This window comes from Trichosurus vulpecula, chromosome 9 (assembly GCF_011100635.1).
Source record: "Trichosurus vulpecula isolate mTriVul1 chromosome 9, mTriVul1.pri, whole genome shotgun sequence".
In the NCBI taxonomy this organism is placed as follows: domain Eukaryota; kingdom Metazoa; phylum Chordata; class Mammalia; order Diprotodontia; family Phalangeridae; genus Trichosurus; species Trichosurus vulpecula.
Genome location: NC_050581.1, coordinates 123711481 through 123738829, shown reverse-complemented (window position 1 = coordinate 123738829; position 27349 = coordinate 123711481). Strand labels below are relative to the sequence as shown.

General features: G+C 42.8%; 1 protein-coding gene across 1 annotated transcript in view; it reads right to left on the bottom strand.

Moving 5' to 3' along the window:
• The window catches only part of ITIH3 (inter-alpha-trypsin inhibitor heavy chain 3), a 30420-nt gene extending 6537 nt beyond the window's left edge, over positions 1-23883 (bottom strand). The window contains exons 1-15 of the mRNA XM_036738684.1: positions 23760-23883; positions 22341-22361; positions 20517-20683; positions 18557-18661; positions 16281-16443; positions 14837-14947; positions 14081-14206; positions 12953-13069; positions 9868-10036; positions 6510-6635; positions 5851-6032; positions 4676-4861; positions 4094-4233; positions 1788-1942; positions 1314-1316 (exon numbers count right to left, since the gene is read on the bottom strand). Of these exons, the coding sequence (XP_036594579.1) occupies positions 1314-1316; positions 1788-1942; positions 4094-4233; positions 4676-4861; positions 5851-6032; positions 6510-6635; positions 9868-10036; positions 12953-13069; positions 14081-14206; positions 14837-14947; positions 16281-16443; positions 18557-18661; positions 20517-20683; positions 22341-22361; positions 23760-23852 (1864 nt within the window). The 5' untranslated portion in view covers positions 23853-23883. The remainder of the gene's footprint in view (positions 1-1313; positions 1317-1787; positions 1943-4093; positions 4234-4675; positions 4862-5850; positions 6033-6509; positions 6636-9867; positions 10037-12952; positions 13070-14080; positions 14207-14836; positions 14948-16280; positions 16444-18556; positions 18662-20516; positions 20684-22340; positions 22362-23759) is intronic.
• Between the last annotated feature and the right edge of the window lie 3466 nt (positions 23884-27349).

Genomic DNA, 27349 nt, shown 5'->3' with positions numbered 1-27349 from the left:
TCTCTGGTAAAAGTGGAATGCTAAAAAGGAGAGAGATCATACAGAATGGTAAAATGATAAAATGAATGGTAAAATGAGCTCTGACTGCATTGGTGAGACTTGTGTTCATATCCTAGCTCGGACGTTCATTAGTGAGTAACCATGGGTGAGTCCCAGAATGTCTTTAGGCCTCAGCTTCCTCACCTGCAAAATGAAGGTGTTGAACTAGATCATCTCCAAGGTCCTTCCATCACTAAAGTCTATGGGAAATATCTGCTTACACCCCTTTCTTCCTGCCCTTGGACTCCCAAGGGAAGGATTTTAGAGGCTCATGTTCCTGGCTCTTGATAAAGACGGTTCGTATGTCTATAGCCCTAAATTTACAAAACTGCTCTATGAGGTAGGTAGTACCAGTAGCATCACCTCATTTTAAAGATGAGAGAACTGAGAGTCAGAGAAATTAAGTGAATCGCCCAAAGTCAGACTACGTAACTGGCACAGTCTACCTTTGAACCCAAGTCTTCAGACTCCAAATGTCACCTCAGGAGGAATAGCCTCACTTTACCACATTCACTCTGTCTTATTTGGGAAAGAGTTCCACACTCTCCCTCCCATTTCCAACTCAGTCATCCAGCTCAGGTTTCCTACCATAACACAGATGCTGTGATGCGCTTGGTCTAAAGCCTCTCTGAGTTTCCCTGAGCATGAGGACCTCACGCCATATCATCTGAGCCACCTATGAGATAAACTTTGGGAAATGGTGGGAAGGAGGTTGGGATCCCCTTCATAACACTACTGTTGAGTTGGGGGTTAGGAGCAGGACTAGTACCCCAGTAGGGGCCATGAATGTTAGGCTGTTAGTACATGAACTTATCATGTTGGCAGGGGGAGGTAAATAATCCCTTACATTTGCCAAAGTTCTTTCACATCCATTGCCTCACTGGATCATGGCAACCAGCCTATGGCGTCAACAGGGTAGAGCATTTTGCAATTGGGGAAACTGAGGCCAAAAGAAGGGAAATTACTCACTCATAGTCATATAGTAAGTTAGTGACAAATCTAGGACTAGGTCCCCTGACCTACTATGCTCCATCACTATACAGAGGTGAGTAATAGCAGTGATACCACAGCAGAGGCCTCTGATATTTAATTTCACCTTTGGCAATGCCAAGGGGATCTGGAGCTATAGGGTGTGGACCCAGAGACCAAGCAGCACAGGGGCTCAGGGAAACCTGGATACTGCTTGGGAGAAGCTTTCTTATTTCTTTCCCATTCCCTCCCTCTCCCCATGATCCCCTAGCAAATCCCAGCCAACAGCAGGTCTGAAAACTTACCTTCTGTTTTCCCAGCCAACCAAGTGATGGGGAAAAAGAAAAGAGAGAAGTCAAAGGGAGCCACCTGCACAGAGACCTAAGGGGGTTACTATTCCCAAATTTTGAATGAACAGAGATATGATTCATTTCTGTTGAAAATGAATAAACTCAGACTAGATATAGCTTAGAACCAAAGCATTATACAGTGGAACTGTCCTTAGAGGTCACCTAGTCCAACACCCTTATTTCAGAGGGTGGAAACAGAGGCCCACAATGGCCAAGTAAGCTCCCCAAAGTCCCACAATGAATTAATGATACCACAGAAATTTGAACCCAGGTCTTCTTATTTCCAGACCAGTGACCCTTTGCACTGTAATCCATTGTCTCCAGTCTGTAGAGTACTCGAAGCCTATCTGAACCCTGGGTCCACCCACGCCAGCCTCCTGGTCCCTTTGGTCTGAGGTCCTTGCCAAGCATGGTCTCCGGGCCCCCTACCTTCCCCAGGCTTGTCTGCAATGAACTCTGAATCTTCATTGTCTTCGGGTTTGGTGACCACCATGGAGGTCAGTGGTGTTACAAAGTGGTACTTTAGGGACAAATCCAGCGCTTGAGCTGTCAGTTTCTCCTTTTCTTCCCCCTGAGCATTCTTCCTGTGAGAGAGTGGGCAGAGAGATGAACCCTCTGGACAGGTGCAACCCAGATCTCCCTTCCCACTCCAATGCTAATGTAACTGCTTCCCTGTTTCCCCCTTCCCTAGCTGCTTCATTTGCATGAGTCCTGTTTATGCATAAGAATGTGAACTCTCTGAGGCCACACAGATCATGGGTGATTCATGACCACTCCAGGATGGATTGGTTCCCTAGCAACAGTGCCTGGGCTCTGAAATAACTGAAAATAGGCATAGAGATGATGATCTTCAGGATGCTGCCCTTAGAGGTCTAATTGTGGACCTCGACTCAGTTCAACACTAGCTACTGAAAGTAAATTTCCTAAAACAGAGCCAAAAAGGTAAGGCCAATGCAGATCTGGACATTAGCTCAGTCCCTACCAAGTGGGTTCAGTACCTGGGGCATGGGGTGAGGGCAAGAAGAGAAGGATTTGATTCCAGGAAGTACTTGAGAAACTGAGGAAGCCTTAGCTGGGAAGATGATCAAAAAAAATCAATCCTATATTGTACCACTAATTGGTAATTATTAGCACAAAAAATTGATGGGAGGGGAAGTTCCCCCAGTCAACTTGATAAGTTTGTTGTTGTGATCAGTCATGTCTGACTTTTCATAACCCCAAGAACCATACTGTTGATAGGGTTTACTTGGCAAAGATACTAGAGTGGTTTGCCCCTCTTTTTCTGATGGATTAAGGCAAATATAGGTTAAGTGACTTGCTAGTCACACAGCTAGTGTGTGAAGCTGGATTTGAACTCAGGTCTTCCTGACTCCAGGCCCAGCACTCTGTCCACTGGGTCATCTATCTGCCCTTAAGTTTACAGAGTGCTAAGTCGTCATCTAGGGTTAGGAAAGCAGATCCCCATAGACAGTATGAATTGCCTGTTGACACCTTGTCAAAAGGACAAAAGATAACTCCTGACTGATTTTCAGTGACCTAGGCTGCACACCCAGATGATTTTCATGTCAAAGGGGAGCCACGTCTGTGTACTGGCCTAGTGAAGATCACTGACACACTGTGTTTTGGCATCTTCTCACTTTTTTACTTCTCAGAGAAGAGCAGCGTTAAGACTGTACCTTAGTCTGGCAGGAGAAAAAGGGAAAGGGGCCTAGAAAAGGGGTGATGGTAGATGGATTCTGTGTATGTACACAATCCCTCACTGGGGCCGTTAGTAATTATATTGGGATAGAAACACAGGGAAGCTACATACATTAGCCCAAGTGACCAAGGAGAATTCATGGACAATGACGGACTATATCCCTCCAAGTGCCTCCTTATTAGAGGAGGGAAGCTTTCCTAGGCAGTTTGCTTCCAGAATCTTGCCAGAGAAGGAAGATTTCTTGGGCAGTATTAGCCTTGGGGTTGTCTTAGAAGTAGCTCCAAGTTCAAGAGTTTGGGGACACATTTTTAGAGAGAAAAAAGGGTTCCTTAGTGATATGCCCCTTGGAGAGAGGATTGCCCACATGGCCCTCACAGGTAGAGCAGAAACAAGGAGCATAAAACCAGGACAGAATTGAACAAGACATCAAGATCTTGCCACTCCCCACTATTATAATGAGTTATTTGGATGTTGCAGGTCCAGTAGAAAGGGGTTTGTTTGCCTATCTGGTCTTCTGAGGTTAACCCAAATAAAGAGGTAGCATCATGAGTCTGGGAGGGACTGTATAGAATTTTGTGGAAGAGAGAGATTTCAGCAGAAAATCAGTGTTGCCATGCTAACAGCCTCATGGTCAGTTCTCTCCTAAGGGGAGCTAATGGGTTATAGTGAATGCTTTCTGTTTTTTCTGTATTTTTTATGGGTCCCAGTGAGTGCTTTAAATCTTCTGAATTTTCTCTAAGGCAAAATAAAAACTGTCTTCTTATATGTATATGTTACCTAGTGTGCTTATACAGGAGCTGGGGAACCTATTAACTACCTTTGTGTAAACCTAGACACAAGGTGCATTTGCAGATTATTTCAGAGTAAATGTTTGGCATAATGAGCCAAAGACCATATTGATCTTCTAAGGGAAGCTCCAAAAATCAGACCTTGTCTAAGTGAACTCAAGAGTCTTGAGAGACCCTGAGCCAGGGAATACACCAACTTCAGGATTGCCTCCAAGTATTGGCTAAGAGGGAGGTATGAATAGGGTTACCGCTTTTCTAGGAGTTGTTCAATTGTGAGGTAAGCCCAGAGTCTCTCAATGTAGTCCCCAAAGATGTATTCTTGCTCCTTAAGGGCTTCCTCCATCTCTTTCAGGTCCACTTCTTCTGTGAAGGTCAGGTCATTTAAGGCCTGGGGAGAGTGGAAAAAGGATAAAGGGCGGGATCCTGGCCTTGGCAGAAATGTGGGAGTGGGGTATTGTTTTCAGCAGAAGATCAAGACCCAAGGCAGTAGACCTAACTCTTGTCCCACGCCAACCCTTTGGTTAGATGAGACACTTAATATGTTTATTTCCAGGGCTGGCTATGGGGACAGAGTGCTTCTGCACCTTCTAACTCATACAGAGAGGTGATTGCCATTGAGTTCCCAAATTTCCATAGGAGAAAGCTAAGAGATTGGTGGTCATGAAGCTAGTGACTTTCCTAACACTAGGGTCTGTGCCATCCATAAGAAAGCATCTTAAGCACCAAATGCCAAACTGGTAAGCTTCCAAGGTCGGATGCCACAGTGGGACAATCTCCCGTCTGATTAGGAGGGGCCCAGTACTAGGCCCCCAATCTAGACAGTGACTCACACCATGTCCCTTCACGTCAGCAACGAAGCTATTTGTCTCGAAGTCCACCACTCTCCCAGCCACCACAATCTCAGAGCCATCATAGAAATGCTGGTAGTTGTTCTGGGTGATGTCGCTGATGGTATTCTGTGGGTACTGCAAGTCTACATCGGTGAGCAGTGGGTTAGCCACTTCATCATAGAAACCCTGAGAAACATAAGAATTAGAATATAGTTACCTCTGATACCCAGGGCCCTGGGGCAGGCTCAATGAGTCTCTCAGAATATCAAGGATAGAAGGTCCCTCAATGTTTACGTAGCTTTTAACCACACAAGGGAGAGAAACTGTGACCTTGTGAATGAGAAATAGGGAAGGCAGCCCTGCTAAGCATTTATGGATATCGTCATGATGGGAATAGCTCTCTTTAGTAGCCTAGCAGGCCTGACCTCCCTGCTGCTCCTCAGCAAGGAGCTCCCAACAATTTGGAAACTTGGCCTTGGAAATTATACTCATGGAATCTTAGACTGGAAGGTAGGATGATTGGACATTCGAAATTCAAAATTCAAATTTGAATTTGAATCATAAGGTCTTTGAGGTGAAAGTTAAAAATCATAGACTCTTTAGTTTAGAAATTAGGATGGTGTAATTTTAGACTTTAGGCTTGTAAATTAATGTTATAGATCTTAGAAGCAGAAGAATGAACCATGGAATCTTAGACTTATAAATAGGAATGAAAGGATCTAGAGGTCACAGAGTCTTGGGGTCTTCTTGGGGTAAGGGGATGTGACAGGCTCAGTTTATTATTTAATTGTTGTAGGGAACTCTCAGTGTAAAAACTCCCACACTGATATAGAACGGCGACTCAACTGGAATTTATGATTGTCCAGGCACTGAGGGTTTTAATGACTTACCTTTGGTCACACAAGCTATTGTGTCAGAGAAAGGCTTTAAATCTAAGTCGTCCTGACTCCAGGGCACATCTCTGACCATGATGCTAGTCTATCTCTTATGGAATACTAGATTTGTACATTAGAATCATAAGATCGTAGAAGTCAGATGCATAGTATTTTAGACTTTGAGGTTAGAATCAAAAAATTCTAGAAGTAGAAATGAGAAGCATAGAACGATTGTTTCTCGTGCCCAAGATGCTGGGGGCAGGGGGAATATTTATTGCTGATGTGGGGTTTGACTTGTACCTGCATTTGTAGGTTGGCATCAGAGTCTTCATAGATTCGTCGGGCCAACCCATGATTCTCCAGTGCCATCTTTTCCAGGAAGTTATAATTGACATCATGGCCAAAGCCAAGATTATATAAGGGAAACTTGCCTCCAATAGCGTTCCTCACATTCTCCTGGATTTTATCAACTCTACTTTCTCCTGAAGGAGGGAGTACAGATGAGTCAGACCTGGATTCAGAACTGGGCACAATGGGGTGAGTTGGGGGAGTGGGGGAAGAATGGGGGAAAGGGCTATGGAAAACAACTGAGGAAATTGTTTTTAGTTGGATGAGATAGGCAGTATTTAGCAGAGAATCTGATTCATCCCTTGGACAATTAAAATTCCTCTACTCAGGGTGTCTCAAGAACAGAAGATAAGTGAGACGTAAGCTACTGGCCTTGTGGGGTTGAGGAAACCAAAGAGACAGCAAGAGGTAGGAGCTGTCCCAAATGATTTTATATTTTGGCTCACTTAAGTGCTACTCCCAAATCCCAAGTTATGAGTTGCAGTACTGTAACAACTGTGAGACCTCCTCCCACCGGGAGCATGAGTCTCTTTGTCAATAGCCCCTTCATCCCCATAATTCACCAGATGATCCTTTATCCCTCCCACCTTTTCTGCTGCTCAGCCACCTACCAGTATTGGCTTCCCCATCTGTCAGCATGATTATGATAGATGTACTTCTCTCTGGGACAATTCCTGTCTCTCGAGCTTTGTTTATCATCTCAATGCCCTTGAGAAGGGCATCATTAATGTTGGTCGCTGTGATACAGACAAACAGACAGAATTCCATTGAAGGAGAGCTCTTTGGTCTTCTCCTTTGCAATGTATAGAGTACCAAGAAGATTTAGGATCTGGTCCCAAATCCCCTACTAATAAGTTACACAGCCATGAATAATAATAAGCTAGACAGCTTACTCTCTGTGAGCCTCTTTTTCCCCATCTTTAAAATAGGAATGAAAATCTTTGTGCCTAACTTTGTCACTGAGCTGTTGTGAGGCTCTCAAGTAATAATGGATGTATAGGTGCCTTGGGAAAATGTAAAAAACCCTCTATGAGTGTGAGACACTATAATGGTAATTATTCCACCCTGGAGGAAGATGGGAAGTCCTCCACTGACATTTCATCAGGTCATGGAGGTAAGCTACCTCCAATGGGTAGGCAGGTATTACCCTTTTGGAAAGGTTTTGAGAATAGACCTGGTAATAGAGTACATGTCTGTGGCCTGAGTACCAGCCTCGTTAAATTCTGATATCATCATCAGGCTGGCCACAGACTGAAGGATTTTTTTTTTGGTGGTAACAATTCTTGAAGGCATCGATAAAGTAGTGAAGGAAGTGTGATCTGCCTTGGTAGACTTCATACCCATACCTACAAAATCCCAGAGGCTTTTTGTTTGGTTTGGTTGTTCACACGTACAACAAAGCTTTCTTTTTCCCCAAGGTGGGTAGAGAAGGGAGAAAGAAAATGAATGCTTATTAATTGAAAAAAATTAATTTAAAATAACACTATTATGACTGAGGGAAAGATTTGAGTTTGGGGGATTTTCTTCAAAGCACTAAGGTGCAGTCATTCATTCACACATTCATCTATCTTGCCTTGGTTCCAAGGACATTTCTAGAGATATACTTCCACCAAGATCTTCCAGTGAAAGTTGGTTGGTGGAGGAATCCAACCAAAAGTTTCGTAGGGTGGGCACCGATGAGGGGACTACGTGACCTTCGGAGGCAGAAAGCAAGGAGCAGATGATAATCTCTTTGAAGCTATAAGATAAAGGGCTTCGCAAATTTTAAAATGCTGTAAGTACTAGCTGTTGGTATTCTTACTTAGAAATTTATTAGTTTTATTATTATAATTACTCCTCAGAAAAATAGAATCACTTAGGAGGCTATGTGGAAAGAACCATGAGGAGTCAGGCAAGCATGGCCCCTCTAGGACAAAGGCGCCACATCTAGCTGGCCACCAAAGAGGACCACCTGCTCCCAGGCAGCTTAAGGACAAACAGGTTGCCTGGCTCCATCAGTGGGTGGCTGGGAATCTGCCTGACCCTTGGGAAAGGAGAGATGGGAGCGGGTAGAGAGACCTGGCATCCAGTGAGAGACTAAAATCAGCCCCCTATTTATAGGGCCAGGAGACAGAGGGTCTCAGATGTGTTCCTTTTGGAGTGTGTCCCTGGAAAGCGATGACTTACAGGGTTCTGGGCACTGTGGGTCTGAGAATGGGATAAGTCATAGGAACTAGAATCCTAGACTTGGAAATAATAACTCACATTTATATAGTGTTTTCAGTTTCCCAGAGACTTTTCTTCACAAAAACCTTGTGAGGAAGGTCAAGCAAATATTATTCCCATTTCACAAATTAGATAACAGAGGTACTGAGAGTCCAAGTGGCTTGCCCATGATCAACTAGCTAATGTCTGAGGCAGGATTTAAACGAGGCCTCCTGCCTGGCCCAGTGCTCTATCCACTACACCACCCTGCCTCTTAGAGATCATTTAGACATGCCCCTAATTTTATGGAGGAGATGGAAGCCCAGGAAGAGAAAAAGATTTAACTAAAGTCACAAAACGAATGAGTGGCAAAAGTCAGATCGTATGGACTTTGAACATGGGAACAACGCCCAACCTTGGCAGGATACATACACTCCTTTTGAACAGAAATGGTTTTATTTATTGTGTGTGTAACCCCAGTGCCTAGCATGGTGACTGGTACATAGTATATGCTTGGCATATGTGTTGTGGCTTAATTAATTGTTTGATATGGGCTCTAAGTTGTGTCTCCAACTATGGGCCCTGTAATGACTCACTTAAATTTTCTTTCCTGGTTCCCTTTGTGACCAAGGGCACCTATAAGTGAGACATTAGAGGGGTGGAAGAACAAGAGATGACATTGCATTAAAGGGAAGCTAAGTAGTAAGGATTAAACCCATGCCTTTGGCCTGAGGTCTAACTTACTGAGCCACCTGACCTAAACAAGGAAGGCCTTAAAAACATCTTTGAGCACTGCCCTATCATCTCGGAATACTGGCAATGAAATCAGTAGGCCAGGTACTCTCCAGCCTTGGGGACCCTCTTGGGTACCCAGCCTGGTGACAGCTGGTAGCTTCTATAAAAATCAGGGTCTATCGCCAGGAGCCCAGCTGAGATCCATCCTAAGGCAGATATATCTGCCAATTTCCTGACCACTAATGGAAGACCCAGGTAACATCAATGTTCTAGGCTCATGACACGTCCTACTCCGAGACTCAAGCAGGTCAGTTTGGGGCAACAGAAATAGTCCTGGACTAGGGAATCAGGAGACCAGACTTTGCCATCAAGTCATTGCCTGACTTTTGGAAAGTGTCTCTCTCTGGGCTTCAACTTCAACTTTAAAATTAGAGGATTCTTAACCATTTTTGTGGATGTCATGGACCCTTTGGCAATCTGGTGAAGTCTATGGATTCCCCTTCTCAGAGTAATATTTTAAGTACATTAAATAAAATGTACAGGATTGCAAAAGAAACCAATTATATTGAAATATAATTTTCAAAGTGTTATTTAAATAACAAATTCACAGATTCTAGTTAAGAACCCTTGGATGAGGGGGTCTCCAAGGTCCATCCAGTTCTACCATATTGTACCATTTTATCATATGATCTCATTCTTTTCTCCATAACTAGCTCTCTCTATGCATGACCCAGGAAGCCATGGGGCTCCAGAAGGGAGGCAGAAGACATTTAGATAGGGATGGTTACTGAATCGATGCTATTATACAGAAGTTGGGCGAGGGTCCCTTCTTGGCTGAGGGAACTTGAGCCTGGAAGTCTTTCCCAGAACCCTAGGCTTTGCCAGGTCTACTTTAGCTAGAGGCAGCAGGACTTAGCACACAGAGATGATTGTGACTGTTGAACCAAGCCCTGCTCAGATCTGGAGGACAGATGATAAGATGACAAAGGGGGCCTTTGGGGGTGGGATGGGGATACATGAAGCTGGCCAACTGTGCTGACTGCTGCTTACCTCCTGTGACCCGAAAGTTACGTACAAACTCTCTGGCCATCCTGAGGTTCTCGGGAGTGGCTGGGACCATATTTTCTTTCCAAGTGGACACATCTGAACTAAACAGGATAAAATTCAGGAAATCATCCTCTCTTACATCATTCAAGATATGGAGAAGTGCCTCCTTTGTCTGCAAGAGAGAGGATAGGTTTTGTTTTTTTTTATTTAAAAGACACATGGGCAAGAAACTGCTAGATAGATACAAAGAGTGGCACTATTCTTTAAAATACCAGGACCAGTATGGCTTAGTGGATAAAATTTTGACTTGGAGTCAGGACAACCTAGGGTTGAATCTTAATTCTGACATTTCTTAAACTATGTAACTCTGGGGAAGGTATTTAACCTCCTGGAGCCTGTTTCCTCATCTGAAAATAACAATAATAGTACCTACCGCAAAGACTTGTTGTAAGATGCAAATGAGTTCATGTATGTGTAGCATTTTGCAAAGTTTAAGATCCTGTATGTGTCAATTATTATTAAAAATTTGGTATCAAGAGGAAGATCAAAGAAAAGATATGTGCAGTGCTTAGGGAGCATATGGTGATGACAATGCACACAAAGAGAAGGTAGAACTACTCAACTCTTATTTAGCTTCTGTTCTTTCTCTTAGGAAGAATTTTTGAAAAAGAAAGTTAGTAAAAAAAAAAAAAACAAGTAACAGGAGTTAAAACCTAAGATAGGGGAAGAAATCATAAGAGAACTCCCAGCTGCCTTTAATGATGTTAATCCCTAGGTTCAGAGAAACTACATCCCAGGCTAGTAAAAGAATTGGGAGGGGTATTTGCTAAGTCCTTGTTAGTGGTCTTGAAAAAAAAAATCATGGAAAATGAGAGAAGTTCTTCAAGACTAGAGGTAGGCAAACATCGTGATTTTCTTTCTTTCTTTTAGATGCAAGCAATTTTGTTTTCCTCAAATTTAGCAATCATTTTAAAAGTACACAAACATAAAACAATGCAACTATAAAAACTTTTTAAGGCGACATGCATACTTTTAGGTGCAGCTGGGCTGGGATGGGGGAGGGGCTGTCTTATGTTGGCATCGTCTGTATTGTCTACCTTTTTTTCTAGTCCCTTATACAAAAGCAGTCAGCCAGCAAACTTCACTTGGAATGCTGAAGTGAGAGTTGGACACCCTGAAGTATGATTGCACATTTATATGTGACAAACAAAAGAGAAAATCTCCCTTGCCTTCGACCCAAGGTGATAGGGCAATAAAATGGAGTAATATAGGGCTGGACAGTCAGACTGGGAATGAATGGGTCAAGGATAAAGGTTATGAAGAATTTAAGGAGGGCATATTTATAATTGAGAATTTCATTCTTTTGGTGGTTACTACCCATTGTTACTTAGCTCTTCCTTCATCTTTTCATTCATAACATTTTCTGAACAAATTATTTTCTATATTAGGTGAAGATATTTGTAACTGGGGGGAATTCGGTAGGAAGGAGGGCAAGGGCTAAGGAAACATCTTCTTCTTTGATGGCGGAGTCCACGTTTGGTGTTCTTAAACATTATTCTTCTGCCCAGAAAGCAGAGGTGGTAGGGGGTGGAGAATAAAATTTGTTGGCCCAGAAGCTGATGATAGCACCTCGGTTCTTTCATACCACCATTCTCAAGCTCTTCTATTCTCATAGTGAATTTTCTAAAGGCAGGAAATGGGTGCATTGTGTCCCTTATGGGAGGGAGGGTTAGTGGAAAGGAATAAAATTAGCCCTATAGCAGGAGGCAGATTTTTCCCAGCCTGATATAAAAACAATTAGGTCCGGATTGATGATAATTCACATTCTAGACTTAAAACCTAAACATCCTGGTTTTCAAAGAGGAAGAAGAAAATGGATTATTTAAACTCTAGGCTAGTGATATTAAATTCTGACAAAATTTTGAAAGGAAGAAAAGGAAAGGAAAGAAGGAAGGAAGGAAGGAAAGGAGGAAGGAAAGAGCAAAGGAAGGAAGGAAAAAGGGATGTAAGGAAGAAGAGAAAGAAAAAAGAAGAGAAAAAAGTAGAAGAAATGAGAGAGAAAAAAGAGATGGTTTGTGAACAAATTGAAAGGGAAGAGGTGATCAGTAAGAGTCAGCACAGGCCGTCAAGAAAGGCCATGATAGAACGACCTTATTTTCTTTATTTACAGGGTCAGTAGACTAGGAGATAAGGGGAATATTGTAGACCTAGTATACCTGGAATTTAGAACTCATTGAATTATTTGACCCTGAAAGTAGAGACTAATGGATCAATGTCAAGGTGAAGGGAGATTTACAATAGTGTGTCCAAGATGTCTGTCCCTGGTCCTCTGCTGATCAACATTTTCATCAGTCATTTGGATGAAAGAATAGATAATGTGCTTGTCAAACTTGCAAAGGACCCAAGGTTGAGAGGAATAGCTAATGCTCTGAGTGTAACTTAGGATTGATTGGCCTTAATGACTGACCACATTGAAGAAGATAAAATTTAGAAGGGATAAATGTAAAGTTCATAGACTTAGAGTTGAAAGGGCCATTAGAGACCATCTGGTCCAACCTTCTCATTTTACATATGAGCTAAGCGAGTGTCCGAAGCTACATTTGAACACGGGTCTTTCTGACTCCAAGTCCAGCCCTCCACTCACTATGTACCACCTTATTCTGTTTGGCCCCTAGAGGCCTGAACCAGGAACAATGGGTGGAAGTTATAGAGACAGCCTTAAGCTTGATATAAGGAAAAAAGCTTCCTAAAAATCCTGCCTTGATAGGCAGTAAGTCATTGGGAGTCTCCATGTGGTCCAGGAGGTTCATGTTCAGATGTGCATTGTCCTAGATAACTTCTAAAATCCCTTCCAACTCTTAGATTCTGAGATTCTGTGATTCTCTGAGGGAGGGAGAAGATGTGTCTTGTTGCTCCCCAGCTGAGCAGAGCAGGTGATAGCATCTGCCTGGTCAAGTATGTCCCAGGTTTATCATGAAGGAGTGGATGTCCCTAACAGCTTCCTTCAGGCAGCACAATAAATGACAGGTCCTTCCCGCTTGGGTCACTTTCTCCTTCCCTTGGAGTCTTCTATAGAACGATTGTGTACCTGAGCCATCTTCTGACCAGACATGGACCCACTGACATCTATGACAAAGACCACATTCTTGGGCACAACAGGGAGGTTTTGGGGAGCAAAGAAGTGCACAAAGTATCCATTGACAATCTGAAAAACAAAACAAACACAATTGGTTGCCAAATCTCATTGTTCCTACCTCCACAATATCTTTGGCCTCAATCCCTTTCTCATTACTCTAGTTCAGGCTCTTATCACCTCCCACCTGCCCATTATAACAGTTGCTAATTAGTCTCCCTGACTCAAGTATCTCTGCTCTCCAAACCCAGCCTCCACATTATTGCCAAAGTTATTTCCTAAAAAGCAGACGTGACCATGACACTCTCCTACTCTATAAACTCCAGTGCTCCCTATCAGCTCTAGGAACAAACTCTTTTCTTTGGCATTTAAAGCCCTTCACAAGCCCTTTCTGGATTTATTATATATGACTTCTTCACACATTCTATGGTTTAGTCAAACTGGCCTTCTAACTGTTCCCCACATACCCCCCTCCATCTCCCATCTCTGTTCCTGGAATGCACTTCCTCCATACCTTTGCCTCTTAGGTTTCCTCCAAAACTCAGATTATGAGGTACCTTTCATATGAAAACTTTCCTGACTTCTCTAACTGCTAGTGTCTTCACCTCCATCTGCCTTTCCCAAACCCTCGTATTCCCTTCTTATATATTTATCTATGTCCATGTTGTCTCCTCCAATTTAATGTGAACTCCTAGAAGGCAGGGACTGTTCTACTCTTGTCTTTATGTCTCTAGTAATGAGTATAGTGCCTGGCACATAGTAAGCCCTTAATAAATGCTTGTTGATTTATTGATTGGCTATTTCTTTCTTTCTTTCCTTCTAAGGGAAAGAGCCCAGTGTAAAGAGTTTGTCTTAGGCAATGTCATTATTAATGGAAAATGTGGCTACCTGGGTGCCCTCATCAATGAGTGGGGAAAGCTGTGATTGGGTAGTAGAAAGGCTGGCTAGACTCACAACCTGACATTATGCTTTCCTCCATAGTGATCCCTTCCTCATGATTCCATTAGAGTTCTGAGAACCACGCTCGGTTCTCCACTTGATAAGTGATTCTTTAACAGCCTATATATTAATTATAGGATTTACCTGCACATTTCCAGGTTGTTCTCTGTTCACATCATATCTTATTATGAAGTCCCCATTCAAGAGAGAAGTGGAGCAAGTTGGACATGAACGTTGCTGATCAAAAGTTGGCTTGAAGGACACTTGGCCCTGAAAAGGAGGGAAGACAGATTTGTCATGTGATGTCAAATGTTAGAAGGATACCCATCCTGGCATTTAGGAGTTTGTGCCAGTGATTCAATGTTCAGCATACATGATGCGGATGCATGGGTACAAGTTCCAGGGAGGTTCACTTTGGTTCAATATAAGGAATGTCCTAACACTGAGATCTGTCCAGCAATAACTACCTTGGGAGAAGGAGAGCAAGGTATGGCTGCTTGCTGGGAAAGTCATACAGTAGATTCCTACATTAGATAAGGATTGAGATAGAGTTCCTCTGAGCTACTTTCCAGCTCTGAGATTCTAGGATCCCAAAACCCTAGTCAGTTGATGAGAAGCATCAAGGTCTAATGGAAAAAGAAAAAACAACTCCTGGACCAGCAGTTAGGAGATGAATTTTGGCCCCATTTCCTTCATTCTTTGGGTGACTTTGGGCAGGTTACTTGGGACCTTCTCCTGATTTAGTCTTTCCTTTTGCAGATCGTGCCTACAATTTATGCTGTGAATAAAGTTTCTGAGTCCCCAGCCCTGAAACCAGAATTCCCTGCATCCTCATGGTAAGATGGAGACAGTGATAGATGGATGTATCATGCACTCTAGGCACTTAATGGTCTGCCGTACCTTTTTTCCTGAGAAGGACGTTGTGAGGACATCCATCAGGTCATTGGTGATAAAGGAAACATCAGCATCCAGCTCTTTGATCCCTTGGGGCTCATAGATGTCTGCCACAATCTACAACACCAGGAAAGGAGAGGGGGAAGGTAAAAGAGGCCAAATTAGTGTAGTTCCAGGAACAATAAGAAAGTCTCAGTACCATCAAAAACCTACCCCACAGATTGGCTACTACCCAAAATTCTGCAATTAGAATTTTATGCTTTTGCCTTGAAGTCAAAGACGGCATGAGATAATGAAAAGAGCACTTGGCTTGGAGACAAGAAACCTGGGTTCAAATCCCATCTCTGATACTGACTAGCTGTATGTGACTTACGAGCACTCAATATCTCTCAGCCTCACTTTTATCATCTGCAAAATGAGGTTAATAATCAATCTATCACAGAGTATATCAAATGAGGTAATATATGCAAAGGTGCTAGATTGATTTCGGTTATCTATATGTATATGTGGTTACATATGTATGTGTGTGTAATTATGTACACATACACACACATGGAAAAAGATCCCTGGATATGGAATTCCTGAATTATGGAATTTTGGGTTTGAATTCTAGCTCCTCCACTTCCTAGCTGTGTGACCTCGGGTAAATCCCTAACCTCTCTGGACCTCAGTTCATCACCTGTAAAATGAGAGTTTGGGACTAAATGATCTCTAAGGTTCTTTCCAGGTTCTAATCCTATGATGCATCTAGCTCTGATCCCTGTTAGCATGTGAATATACCTGGGAAGCACCGACACCTTAGGATGAATGAGCTTTGATCTTTTCCTGAGGATAGGCTTTGATGACGGTATTGAGGAACAACAGAGCAAGAAGGTTTTGCTTGGGACAACAGTGGAGGAAGGGACACCTCTGGTCCTATCCATTAAACAGGAATTATCCTCAGGTCTCACTCCCAATAAATTTACCATGGACTTAGTAAGAAAATGAAATGTCCAGATATTCACCTGTGAGCCTGGATCAGGCTAGAAGGGAGGTGTGGGAGGAGGGGGTAGGAGTGAGTTTTGGAGGCCAGACATTTGGCCCTCAGATAGTCCCCTAGCTGGCATTATGTTCAGTTCACCTTGTTGTGGGGACTTCTCTCAGCCTCCTACCTGCCCTCCCCTTCTCTCCTGACCTAATTTATGTTCTGGATCTCAATCTGGAAGACCTATCTCTGGTGCTCACCTGGTCCCCTTGGCTCTTGAATAGGACGTTGGCTCCTCTGTCCATGACCCTCGGTTGTACCCAGCCCCTACTGAATGCACCTTTCTGGGGCTGCCCAAGTTCCATCCCCAAGGTCCACCAGCAAAAATATGCGTGTCCCTGGTTCCCCTGTAGCCTCTGGGCAGCAGCTCTGCCCTGCCCCACCCTTGCTTTCCTCTGAAGCTACATCGCCACACCAGGCACTTGCCTCAAAGTGATTGACCAGCTGCTTGGGCTGCACCTTAATATACATCTCATATTTTCCCTTTTGCCGTTTTAACAGTTCCTCATAGGTCAGTTCGAAGGTGACTTTGCTGCCAGCAGCCACATTCACAGACACAGTGAATTTCTCCAGCTTCCTTCCTGAGGCTCTGGGTAAAGACAAGAGACAGGGACAAAGCATGCTAGTGCCAGCCTTGAAGGGCACATGTGCATCCCTCTCACCCCTTGCCCCAGTCAGCAGGAATTGGGGTTGATTAACCTGAAGAAAAGCAGACTTAACTGGGGACATGACCACTACTCTCTGGTTCCTAAAGGACTGTGCTGTGGAAAAGGCCCCTGTGTAGACCCAGAGAGTCAAAAATTAGACAAAATAGGTAAAAGTTACAGGGAGGCAGATTTTGGTTCCAGGTGACAAAGAGCTGGCCAATGATCAGAACTATCACAGGATGGAATGGACTGCCATGGAAGCGGGCAAGTTCCTCACACTGGGAGTTTTCAGACCAGAAGAGCGATGAATTTAGAACTCAGTCAACCGGGCTCAAATCCTGACCCTAGCTCTAATTCATTTGCAACCCTGGGCAAATGATTTATTTTCTCTGGGCCTCAATTTCCTCATCTGTAAAATGAAAGAGATAGACTAGTTTGTCTCTAAAATTCATTTCAGATATAAATTCTGATTTTATGATGTTAAGCAGATGTTAAATGAGGGAATTTTTGTATGGAAGGGCTAGACTCCATGACCTTTGAAAACCCTTCTAACTCTGAGACTCCAGAATTCTCTAATCCTGGAACTCTAGAAGAAAGCAGCATCATCCTTTCTTGTTCCCCTGGGGAAGTTTCTACTTTCAGAGCCCCAGAATTCCAGACTCCCAAACTCTGAGTTGCCCCAACACCTAGGATATCTTCTGAAAGAAGCCCAAGCCCAGGATAGAATTGAAAGCCAGAGCCATAGAAGTGGGAGAATCAAGCATGCCCTGTTACATCTTCAAATGGATTATGAAGCGATAATTACAAAATCTATCTGGTACAGGAAAAAGAACAGAGAAATAGATTGTTGGAACAGAAGAGAGAACTGAGAAATATAATCCGATGTATGTAAAAGACTAGTATTTTGATAAACTCATATTGGGACAGTGGGGAATGGAATCAGTTTTCTTTCTTTTTTTGTTGTTCTTTCATTTTTATTTTATATTTCAGTTCTAGATTCTCTCTCCTCCCACCCACTTTCTCCAACCATTGAGAAGGCAAGAAATACAAAACTCATTATAAATATGGAATCATATGAAATAAATTTCTTGCTTAGCCATGTGCTGAGGGTGGGGGTGGGGGACAAGAAAAAGAAAGAAAGAAGCTTCAATCTGCACTCTGAATCCATCAGTGGAATCATTGTTTCAATAAAAATATCTAGGAAAACTGGACAGCTATACGGCAAAAACAAAAAAAAAATCTAACATATAATAAACTAATTGAATCAGCAAAATATTCTAAAAATCATTTTTAAAACTAAAAGAAAAGAATTTTAGCCGTGGAATGGTGGAACATTTGTGTCAATCAAACAAGTAAAATAAATCATAAAAAATAAAATGAATATATTTTTCAAAGATCAGATTTTACAAGATAAAAACAATACCTTTAAAAGAAAAGAAATATATCAGTAAAAATATTTGCAGGAAATATGTTGGATTCTGACATCCAAAATCTATGGAGAACTGATAAATATCTGTAAGATTAAAAATACACACTGTCCAATAGTGAGATTTTGATTTTTAAGAAGAAAACACAAACTTATAACCAAATAAAAAGATGCCCCAATTCACTAATAGTTATGAAAATGCTGCCCACTAGAATGACAAAAATAACAAAAATCATCAATTTCATAGAGAAAAAGTTAATGGGACTGTAGACCTACACAAGCATTTTGGATAGCAGTATAGCAAATACACTAAGAGCTTTACAAAATGGGTCATATTTTTCGACCCATACATATGGGTACATATATGTATATCCATATATGTAGATACACATGTTATATGTGTATGTATGTGTGTGTGTGTATATGTATGTATGTCAGAAACTAGCAAGGCCAGATGAAGAAAGAGGATGCCACAAGAGGATGAATTTGGACAAAGGATGAAGTGTGACCTGAGCCAGTCCAGGCCAAAGGGTCTGGAGGGAGCCCAACCCCACGCTGCTCAGCTCTTATCACAACAGACTTCAGGGAGCCTCCGTACCAGATGCCCTCCTTGCCCAGCCTCCACTTACTTTACCAGGCCAGCTGTCTTGCCCTGGGACACAGCTTTATCATACTGTTTTTTGGCAACTTCTTTTTCCTTCACGTTTCCAGGGTAGGTGACACCATCTATTGTACTGTTGGGAAGAAGATGTGTAGCAATCAAGGTCCACTATTGCTTTCCAGTGTCCAGGGCCTCACGTCCCTGAGGCTTTCTGCTAACACTGCTTCTTAGAAGAGGATGTTACCATTCTTTTGTTACAGTGGTGGAAGGGCAGGGGAAGCAACATATTTGGGACTAATCAACACATTTTCACTTCTTTTGCCAGTTCATAAAAGTGTCCCTCAATCAGTTGTCAATTCTGCTTTATTTTTTTTAACTTGACCAACTTCAACTCCCCTGCCCTGAAGACTCCCTGGGCCATCATTTAGTTGTATTGAAGCAGAAGAGTCTTTCCACATCCTGTCATGCCCCTTGAGAAGCTAGTAGGGATCAATAAGATGATTGATGTAAGGAGTGTTCAGAATAGTTTTGTGTTACCCAAATGGCTGATGGAATTTCTTTTTCTTTTCTTTTCTTTCTTCCTTTTTTTCTTTCTTTCTTTCGAGGCAGTCAGGGTTAAGTGACTTGCCCAGGGTCACAACTGACATAATTTCTAGTTTTCCAACTTCCCACCTTGGTGATGTGTCCTAGTTTTGCTTTCTAGGAAGAATTAGAAGGAGCAAAGTCAAGTACCCAAAGGACTTGGCTGTATGCTTAGAGCTAATTGTAAAATGGGATCCCCACATGGACAGGTGTGCCAATCTCCAAATACACTGACAGTCCCACAAAACAACAGAAGTCCAAGGAGAATCATTCTGCTACATTCAGTGTCTTTATCTGTTCTTTCCTCTTTCCTTCCAGGCTCAAAGAATGAGAGGTTCTGCCTCTTTCCAGAGGCTCACTCACCACTCACTGGCACCCATGATCCTGTGCCCTCCTCTCTCCTTTGGGAACTTGCTCCCTCATTCATCACCTCTCTGTCATTTTCATTCCCTCTCTCTAGACCTTCCTTTCTCTCCAAGGTCCTTCCACTCCACCTATAAACACAGTCACCATCCTAAATAACAAAAACAATTCCCCCTAAAAATCTTCCGTAGACCCTGCCGTCTTATCTTTTTTACCCTTCACTGCTTTTAGAAAGTGTTTCTTATACTGGCTGCCTTCACCTCCTCACCATGCACAATTTTCCCCCAATCAATTACTCAAATGGCCCTGCTCAGTCTTCACTTTCCTTGACCATTTGACATCTTCTGACATTATTGCTCATGCCTTATTTCTTGATACCCTCTCCTCCCTAGGCTTCCATGACACTCCTTTTTTCTGGTTCTCCTCCTACCTACCTGACTATTCCTCTCTGTCTCTTTTGTTGGAGCATCATCCATCTCACACCCCTAATTGTGGGTGTCCCTTAGGCTTCTGTCCAAAAGATCCCATTTCCCTGAGGGCCCCAGTTTTAGCCTTTATTATTCTTTTTTGCAACCACCTCAGTGTGTGTATGCAACATGCATTGAGTGTCTACTGAGCTCACTGCTAAAGACTGGGGACGAGGAAAGTGAGGAGAGGCAAGGAAGCAGAAACTGACTCATCCTGCCCCAGGGACACCCCAATCTGAGGTGGAGACACGGGGTATGGCCTCACTCTAAAAGGTTCTCTCTTAAGTCTTAAGTTCTCTCTTATTTCTGGAGGTCCTTCATCTCCTGTCTAAGGGTTGGGCTTATAAGATGAACTGAATAAGGATGCTTTAATTTGATGTGCAAGCAAATAGGGAAGACAATAAAAAAACAAAACCCTTGGGAAGTGATGTAAAGTGATATAGATGTCCTAAGCTCCAGCGACACTGAGGGGTTCAGAGCCAAGCCAGGTATGGCAGGGCCTGGAGGGGTTAGTCTGATCAAAGAGAGCATGGAGAAACCTCCTTGAACAGGGAGCAGCAACTAACAGATACCCACATGGTGAAGTTGGTGATGAAAGCTGTCTTGGGCAGCTCTACATCGAAGAAAACCTCCTTAGCAGTGTCTGCATGGTTGACAGCCCTCGTTGTGACCACATTGTGGGCAAAGCGGGAGGTCACTTTGCAGTTGATCTTGGTGCTATATATTTCAATGCCATTCACAACCTGCCCAGGGAGAGAAGAAGAAAGAATAGCAAGACTGAGCCATCACATCATGTAGGAAATGCTTAACAAATACTTTCTCATTAATTTATCCATTCAGGAGCCAGGATGGGTGGTGGGATTCGACAACATTTAACAAAACCTGATTAAAACTCTGCATTAAGTAATGAGGGAGTTACCACGCCCTCATGGAGCTTACAGTTTAGTAGGATAAGATGCCAACACAGATAAAACTAATATTTAATAATACAGAAGTGCACCAGAGAAGTATAAACAGTGCCATGTTAGGCCCAAAGGGAAAAATTATTACTGGCCAGAGGATCAGGGAAGGCTTTCTGGAGGAGGTGGCATTTGAACAGGTCTCTAAAGGATGGGCATTAATTCAACAGGTAAAGAAGGGGAAGGCAGGAATTCCAGGAATAAGGAACATCATGAGCTCATGATGGCAGGGAGGCAGGAGACTTCACAGTGTGTTTGGAGGGCAGAGAGCCATCTAGTTTAACTGAAGCCTAGAATGTATGAGGGGGAGGGGGAATACTAGGAGATAAGTCTAGAAGGTGGTACCAGGTTGGAGAGGGCCCTGAAGGTCAAGCTAAAAAAATCTAAACTTCACTTGGGAAACAAAACAGGGAATTATTACAGATTTTGCTCCTTGGGATAGACCCAAACTGAAGCTCTTTTACGGATAGTAGAGAACAACCAAAAAGGACACAGTGCTATCTTTCAGGATGTCAGACCTCCAAAGGTTGGCACCAAACCCTTCATATCCCCTGTTTCTCTCTAACCCAGTATGGGGTCTGACACCCAGCAATCTGTCCATACTCTTCTTGGACCCTTTCGTGTTTTCACCCTAGACTTCTCTCCCACAGGCCTAGCCCCTAGGAGATGAAGTCCAGTTGAGCACTTCAGGGCCCAGTAAAAGCAATACTCCCTCCCTAAATCATTATAAGAACCTCATTCTTCAGGGCCCAATTCCTTTTCTCTAGGAAGTCTTCCCAGAATGCCCCGAGCAAGTATAGCTTACATCCCTCCTCTGATGCTTGATAATGATGATGATGATGATGATGCTTTAGAGTTTATAAAACATTTCACAAATAATATCTCTTTTTATCTCATATCCTACCTTATGCCTTGAGTTAACCCTTCCAAGGCGAGATTTATCCTTCTGACTAGACTAGGAGCTCCCTGAGCTCAGGGATTTTGTCTTATTATTCTTTGTATCCCCAGGACACTTAGTAGATGAAGAATGAATGAATGAATGAGCAAATGGATGGATGGATGGATGAATGGATGGATGGATGGATGGGTGGGTGGATGGAGGATGGGAATCAGTCATAGGCTAATAGGATTTAAAGCTGAAAGGAGTCTCAGAGATCAACTAATCTAAGCCCTTCATTTTACGGATGAAGGTAAAACCTAGAAAGGGAAGGGATTTCTAAAAGTCCTGTGTGGAGTCGGTAGTTAGTTATTGGATGCTGTACAGGGCAGGGCCCTGTTGGATTTGTGTGGTACATATGATCTGTGCTACCATCCTGTGTAGGGCCCTACTGCGTCATCCGTGAGTCCCTGACATTTCACATGTGCTGCCCTAGGGTAGTATTCTGTATACTGTACCTTTGGTGGTTGAGTAACCTTCCCTGAAAGTGATGAAAGCACTTACCGTATCTGGGAGGCTCCGCTTCTGTGAAAACAGAAATAGACAAAAATTTGGTCAAGGAGAGACCAAAGGTAACTGACTTTCCAAGGTGACTTTCCTCAGACCCATCACAGAGCTGGGACCCTGGGGGGTGGCTTGAGAAGCAAGCACTGCCCTCAGCCCAGACCTAGGGCCTCTCATAAAGCTGTAAATCAGACATTTTGTGCCTTAGGTAGGATGGGGAGGCTTACCTTGGGTTCAGCTTCATGCAGGAGGAGGAAGTATGCCCTAGGACACCTCAAAATCTCTCTGCTACTAGCACAGAGGGACTAGCTGGGGGTGAGGGGGCTGGGGATGTGACCACCAGAGGAAGAAAAAGATCCTAGGACAAAATCGCTGAACCCTGGGTGAGGGGTGGGAGAAAGGGAGGTGGGGGGGCTAGACAGGTGAGAAGCTGAGTGTGAAGACTCTCAGCAGGACCACACTCCCTGGGCCTTCTCCATTGTCAGGATACAGGGGAGAGAAGGCATGCTCAAGCTGCCACTGAGAATGGGTATAAACAAGGAACAGGGTGTTGGGACATCAAAGGGAGTAGAAAATGGAGGAGGTCAAGCAGCCTTGGGATCCTGCTCTCAGAGGCCAGAGCTGTAACTAGGGCAAGGCTGTCAGTACCCTCTAAAGCTCCCACCCTGGCCTTTGGGCCCCACCGTAGATATAACTCTGGCCTTTGAAGACAGATCCCCAAGGCCGTTCTTTTTCCCAATTTTCTCATTCATGCTTCTATTCCCACCAATACCCCCATCATTCTCTAGTGCTCTTCAGACTTTCCCCTCTATAAGACAACATCTGGAAAGAAGGTCCTCTCTGGTGTCACAATCAATCTCAATTTGTGTCCTTGTCAAACCTAGAGACTTCCGCCCAACCTAATCTTCCCAGCACCCCTTGATCTCTTTCGTTTGTGAATTCTTTCTCTCAAGATTTCACTTTAATTTCAAGGGGCTCCTTTTTGGGGGGATGGCAGACCAGATGTTATTATTCCCTTTTTGCAGATGCAGAAATCGAGAGCCAGAGAAGAGAAGTTGTCTTGCCCAAGCTCAGGAGGGAAGTCAGTAGTGGAGTTAGGACTCAAATCCAGATCTGTTGTTTTCTAATTCACTAGACCCTGCTGACTATCTCAGGAGCCTGGAAGCCCAGAATGATGTTCTGACCTAGAGACACCCTTCATGCCTGGACCAATGGAAGTTAGTAAGATTTATTCCCTTGGGAGTCTGGTTGAGAGGCAGCAATTGCAGTCCGGGAGGCATGAAGTAAATACCTTAAGGATTCCCCACCTGCCTGCCTGCCTGCCTAGCCAAAGGCCTATCAGCACTGGAACGTATGCTTGTTTATTATCAAAACCCTAAGCATAGCCCAGATCTCAGAAAGCAGAGGTTCTTGACTCACCCTGATGTTCCTGAGAGGGTTTATCAAAAAGTGAGAGGTCCCCAGGCCAGAGAGCAGGACCAGGGAGATGTACAGCCTGATTGTAACAGCCATGATGAAGGATTGAGCTGCCCCCAGGGCAACCACCTCCTGATATGGGAATCTGCTATTTGCCCAGAGTCAATCAGTAACATATTAGGCAGCCAGCCCAGTGAACCCTCCCCGGGCAGGAAATGGGAAAAGTGGCCACCCCACATATTCTGGGAATGGAGTTTTTGGGGTGTGATATGGACTACTGCCAGGTAGGAAGCATTGCAACTTGACTTTGTGGTAAAATATTCTTCCCCCCAAAAAAGTGGGTTATGGATGAATAATGGAGTGATAATTAGGATGTGGAATTTAAAGGGCACTAAAAGTATTTGCTTCCCACAGTGTAAAAAACAGAGCTCAGCATCCAGCAAAAGAGAATTAATTTTAAAATAGGAAGCTGCCCTTCTTAGCTCCACTCATCACAGCATCCCAAGGGATGGTCCCACTCTCCCTGGCCCCACCCACTTTTTCCTCGCTCCATCTTTGGGGTCTTATCTTGATGGTGTGTCTTAGAAGCTCTGCTGGCATCCTGGCTTGAGTCTCTATTGTACAGTTTGTCCCAATTATACTTTGTACAGCCCCGGGTACAAAAATAGCTAGTTTACACCTCTACTGAAAAGAGGTGTGTAAGGCATATAGGCAACTAGCAGACATATGAAAGACCAAAAGCCATTCTCCAACAGATCAGAGGTCAAAAAATATGACCAAATAGTTCTCAACAGAAAAATTGCAAACTATTAATAACTATAGGAAAAAATGTTCTAAATCTTTCAAAATAAGAGAAACACACATCAAAATAACCCTGAGGTTTCACCTTACATCCTGGAAATGGCCAAAAATGATGAAAGATGGGAATAGTCACTGTTGAAGGGATTGTGGGAAGAGAATCACACTCATGCATTGTTGGTGGAGCTGTGAATCAGTACTACCATTTTGGAAAGCAACTGGGAATTACGCAAATAAAGGGACAAAAATGTCCATACCTTTTGACCCAGAGATTCTGTTACTAGGCTCATACTCCAAGGAGGCCATTGATAAGAAGAATGTCCCCATAGAAACCAATATATTTATAATAAACTTTTTTGTGATAGCAAAGAATTAGAAACATAGTAGATACCTATTGATTGAGGAATGGCTAAACAGATTGTGGTACATGAATGTAATCAAATATTACTGTGTTGTAAGAAATGATGAATTTGATGAATAAATAAATGCATGGAAAGATGTGAACTGACAGAGAGTAAAGTAAGGAGAACCAAGAAAATAATACATATAATGACTAAGCAATGTAAATAGGAAGAGCAGCCACACACAAAAAATCAGAAGTGAATGTTGCAAAACTATGGAGGACGTACATGGCTTGAAAGAGGAGATAGGAGAAAACACTCCAGCCCACCCTTTTGCAAAGGTGATGGCTCCATAACTGTGGTACAGAATCTTCAACTTTTTCGATGTATCAATCACGTATGCTGACTTTTTTCCTCCTTTTTTGTCTTTAAAAAATATCTGTTATGCAGTATGGGGAGGGGAGGAAGAAGGATACGGGGGAAATATGGTGATATAATCAATACAAACTCATTTTATCATGAATAATAAGAGAGATTCAAATGAAAACTCCAAGGTTTCACTCAACGCCGAACATATTAACAAAGATGACAAGATCGTAACAGCCGATGTTGGAGGGCTTGTGGAAAGAGGACCATATTAATGGGCTATGAGTGGAGCCGTGAACTGGAAAGTAATTTGAAATTATTCAAATAAAGAAACTGAAATATGCATACCCTTTCACCCAAAGATTCTACTGTTAGGTATATACTTCCAAGGAGGTAGATGACAAGAAGAAGGATCCCATATACACCAACATATTTCTAGCAGCCCTTTTTGTGGCAGCAAAAGAAATGGAAACAAACAGCAAAAAAAAAAAAAAAGAAATGGAAACAAAGTAGATGCTCATCAATTAGGGAAAGGCTAAATAATTTGAAGTACATAAATGTAATGGGATATTTCTGTGTCATAAGAAACATTGTATATGATAAAATCAGAGAATCAAGGGAAGACTTATATGAACTGAAGCGGAATGAAATAAGTCAAACTAAGAAAACTATATCCATAACACAATGACTACAATAACATAAATGGAAACAAGGACCCCAAAACAATGAAAACAGAATACTGCAAAAGTATGATGGTCAAGTATGGCCTCAAAAAAAGAGTATGAAAAGGCTCTTCTGCTTCTGTGCAGAGGTTGGCAGTGGGGGCAGGCATATGTGTGAAACATTGCAAATAACATCAGATTTTTTCTTAGTCTGGCCGAACTGCTTTTCTTTTCCTCTTTTTTATTTTTTGTCATAAGAGATTGTTGGGGAGGGGGAACAATTGGAAACTTTTTAAAATGACCCTATACAAGGGTTACATTAGTTAAAATGGAAGTTGAACATGGCATCCGAAATATTAAGAAAATAAGGAAGAGCAACAGGACCATCTTAGAAAAGATGGCAAGACTTTTAATATGTTGATATGGATGGTGAACTCCTGAATTGGGGACATGGTTACAATAACAAGGTTAATTAATAAGGTTTATCATTGTTATTACTATTATTCTTACAGCTGACATCTAGGACACTGAAGTTTGCAAAAATGCTTTATCAACTCATGTGAGCCTCACAACAATCCAACGAGGTAGATAATACAGGTATTATTATTTCCATTTTCCAGATGAGAAAACTAAGGCTCAGATAGAATAAGTGACTTGTCTGAGGTAGCAAAGCTGATAAGTATCAACAAAGTGTTCCCCTACCCCCAACAAGCCTGTGAAGTAGACAATATAAATATCATTACTGAGAAAACTGAATCTCAGAGCAGAGGTATGACTTGGTGGCATCTCAGCCACTTGCCCAAGGTCACACATATTTAGTATAAGAGCTCAGGCTGAATTCCAAGTTTCCTAACTCTAAAGCCAATTGGTTTCCTGCATACTGTGCTGGATCCCCACTACATGATACAAGAAGGTAGAACTCAGATAGAATGATGATGCCAGAGTTGAGTTGAGGCCTTTTTTAGAAAGAGGCAAACAAAAAGATAGAGTGAGACTCAGAATGACGTGGCACCAAGTGGCAACACTTGGGGGAGAGACCAAGAATGGGAGCAGCCAACAGAGAGAATATAAGGTTGCCAGAAGAAGTCTTACTTTTGCCCAGAAACTAAGGAGGGTATATCTGGAACCCAAAGAGGAATGGATGCCCAAATCAAAGGGAGACTTCAGGCACGGTGCAGGAAGAGAGAGTTTGGGGCTGGGAGCTAGAAGAACTGATTCTGAATTTAGTCTTTGGTACTGTTGCAATAATTCGGCTAGCAGCTGCTGTAAGGGTAAGACCCGCCAACAACCAGCACACAGAAAACTGCCAACGCATGTTCTTTTGATCTGCTTTACTAAGGAAAGTAATCTCAGTTTAATCAAACATACAAATATCATCCACTTAGTTCAGGGGAAAAAGCCAGCATCCTGAACCTCAGAGCAAATA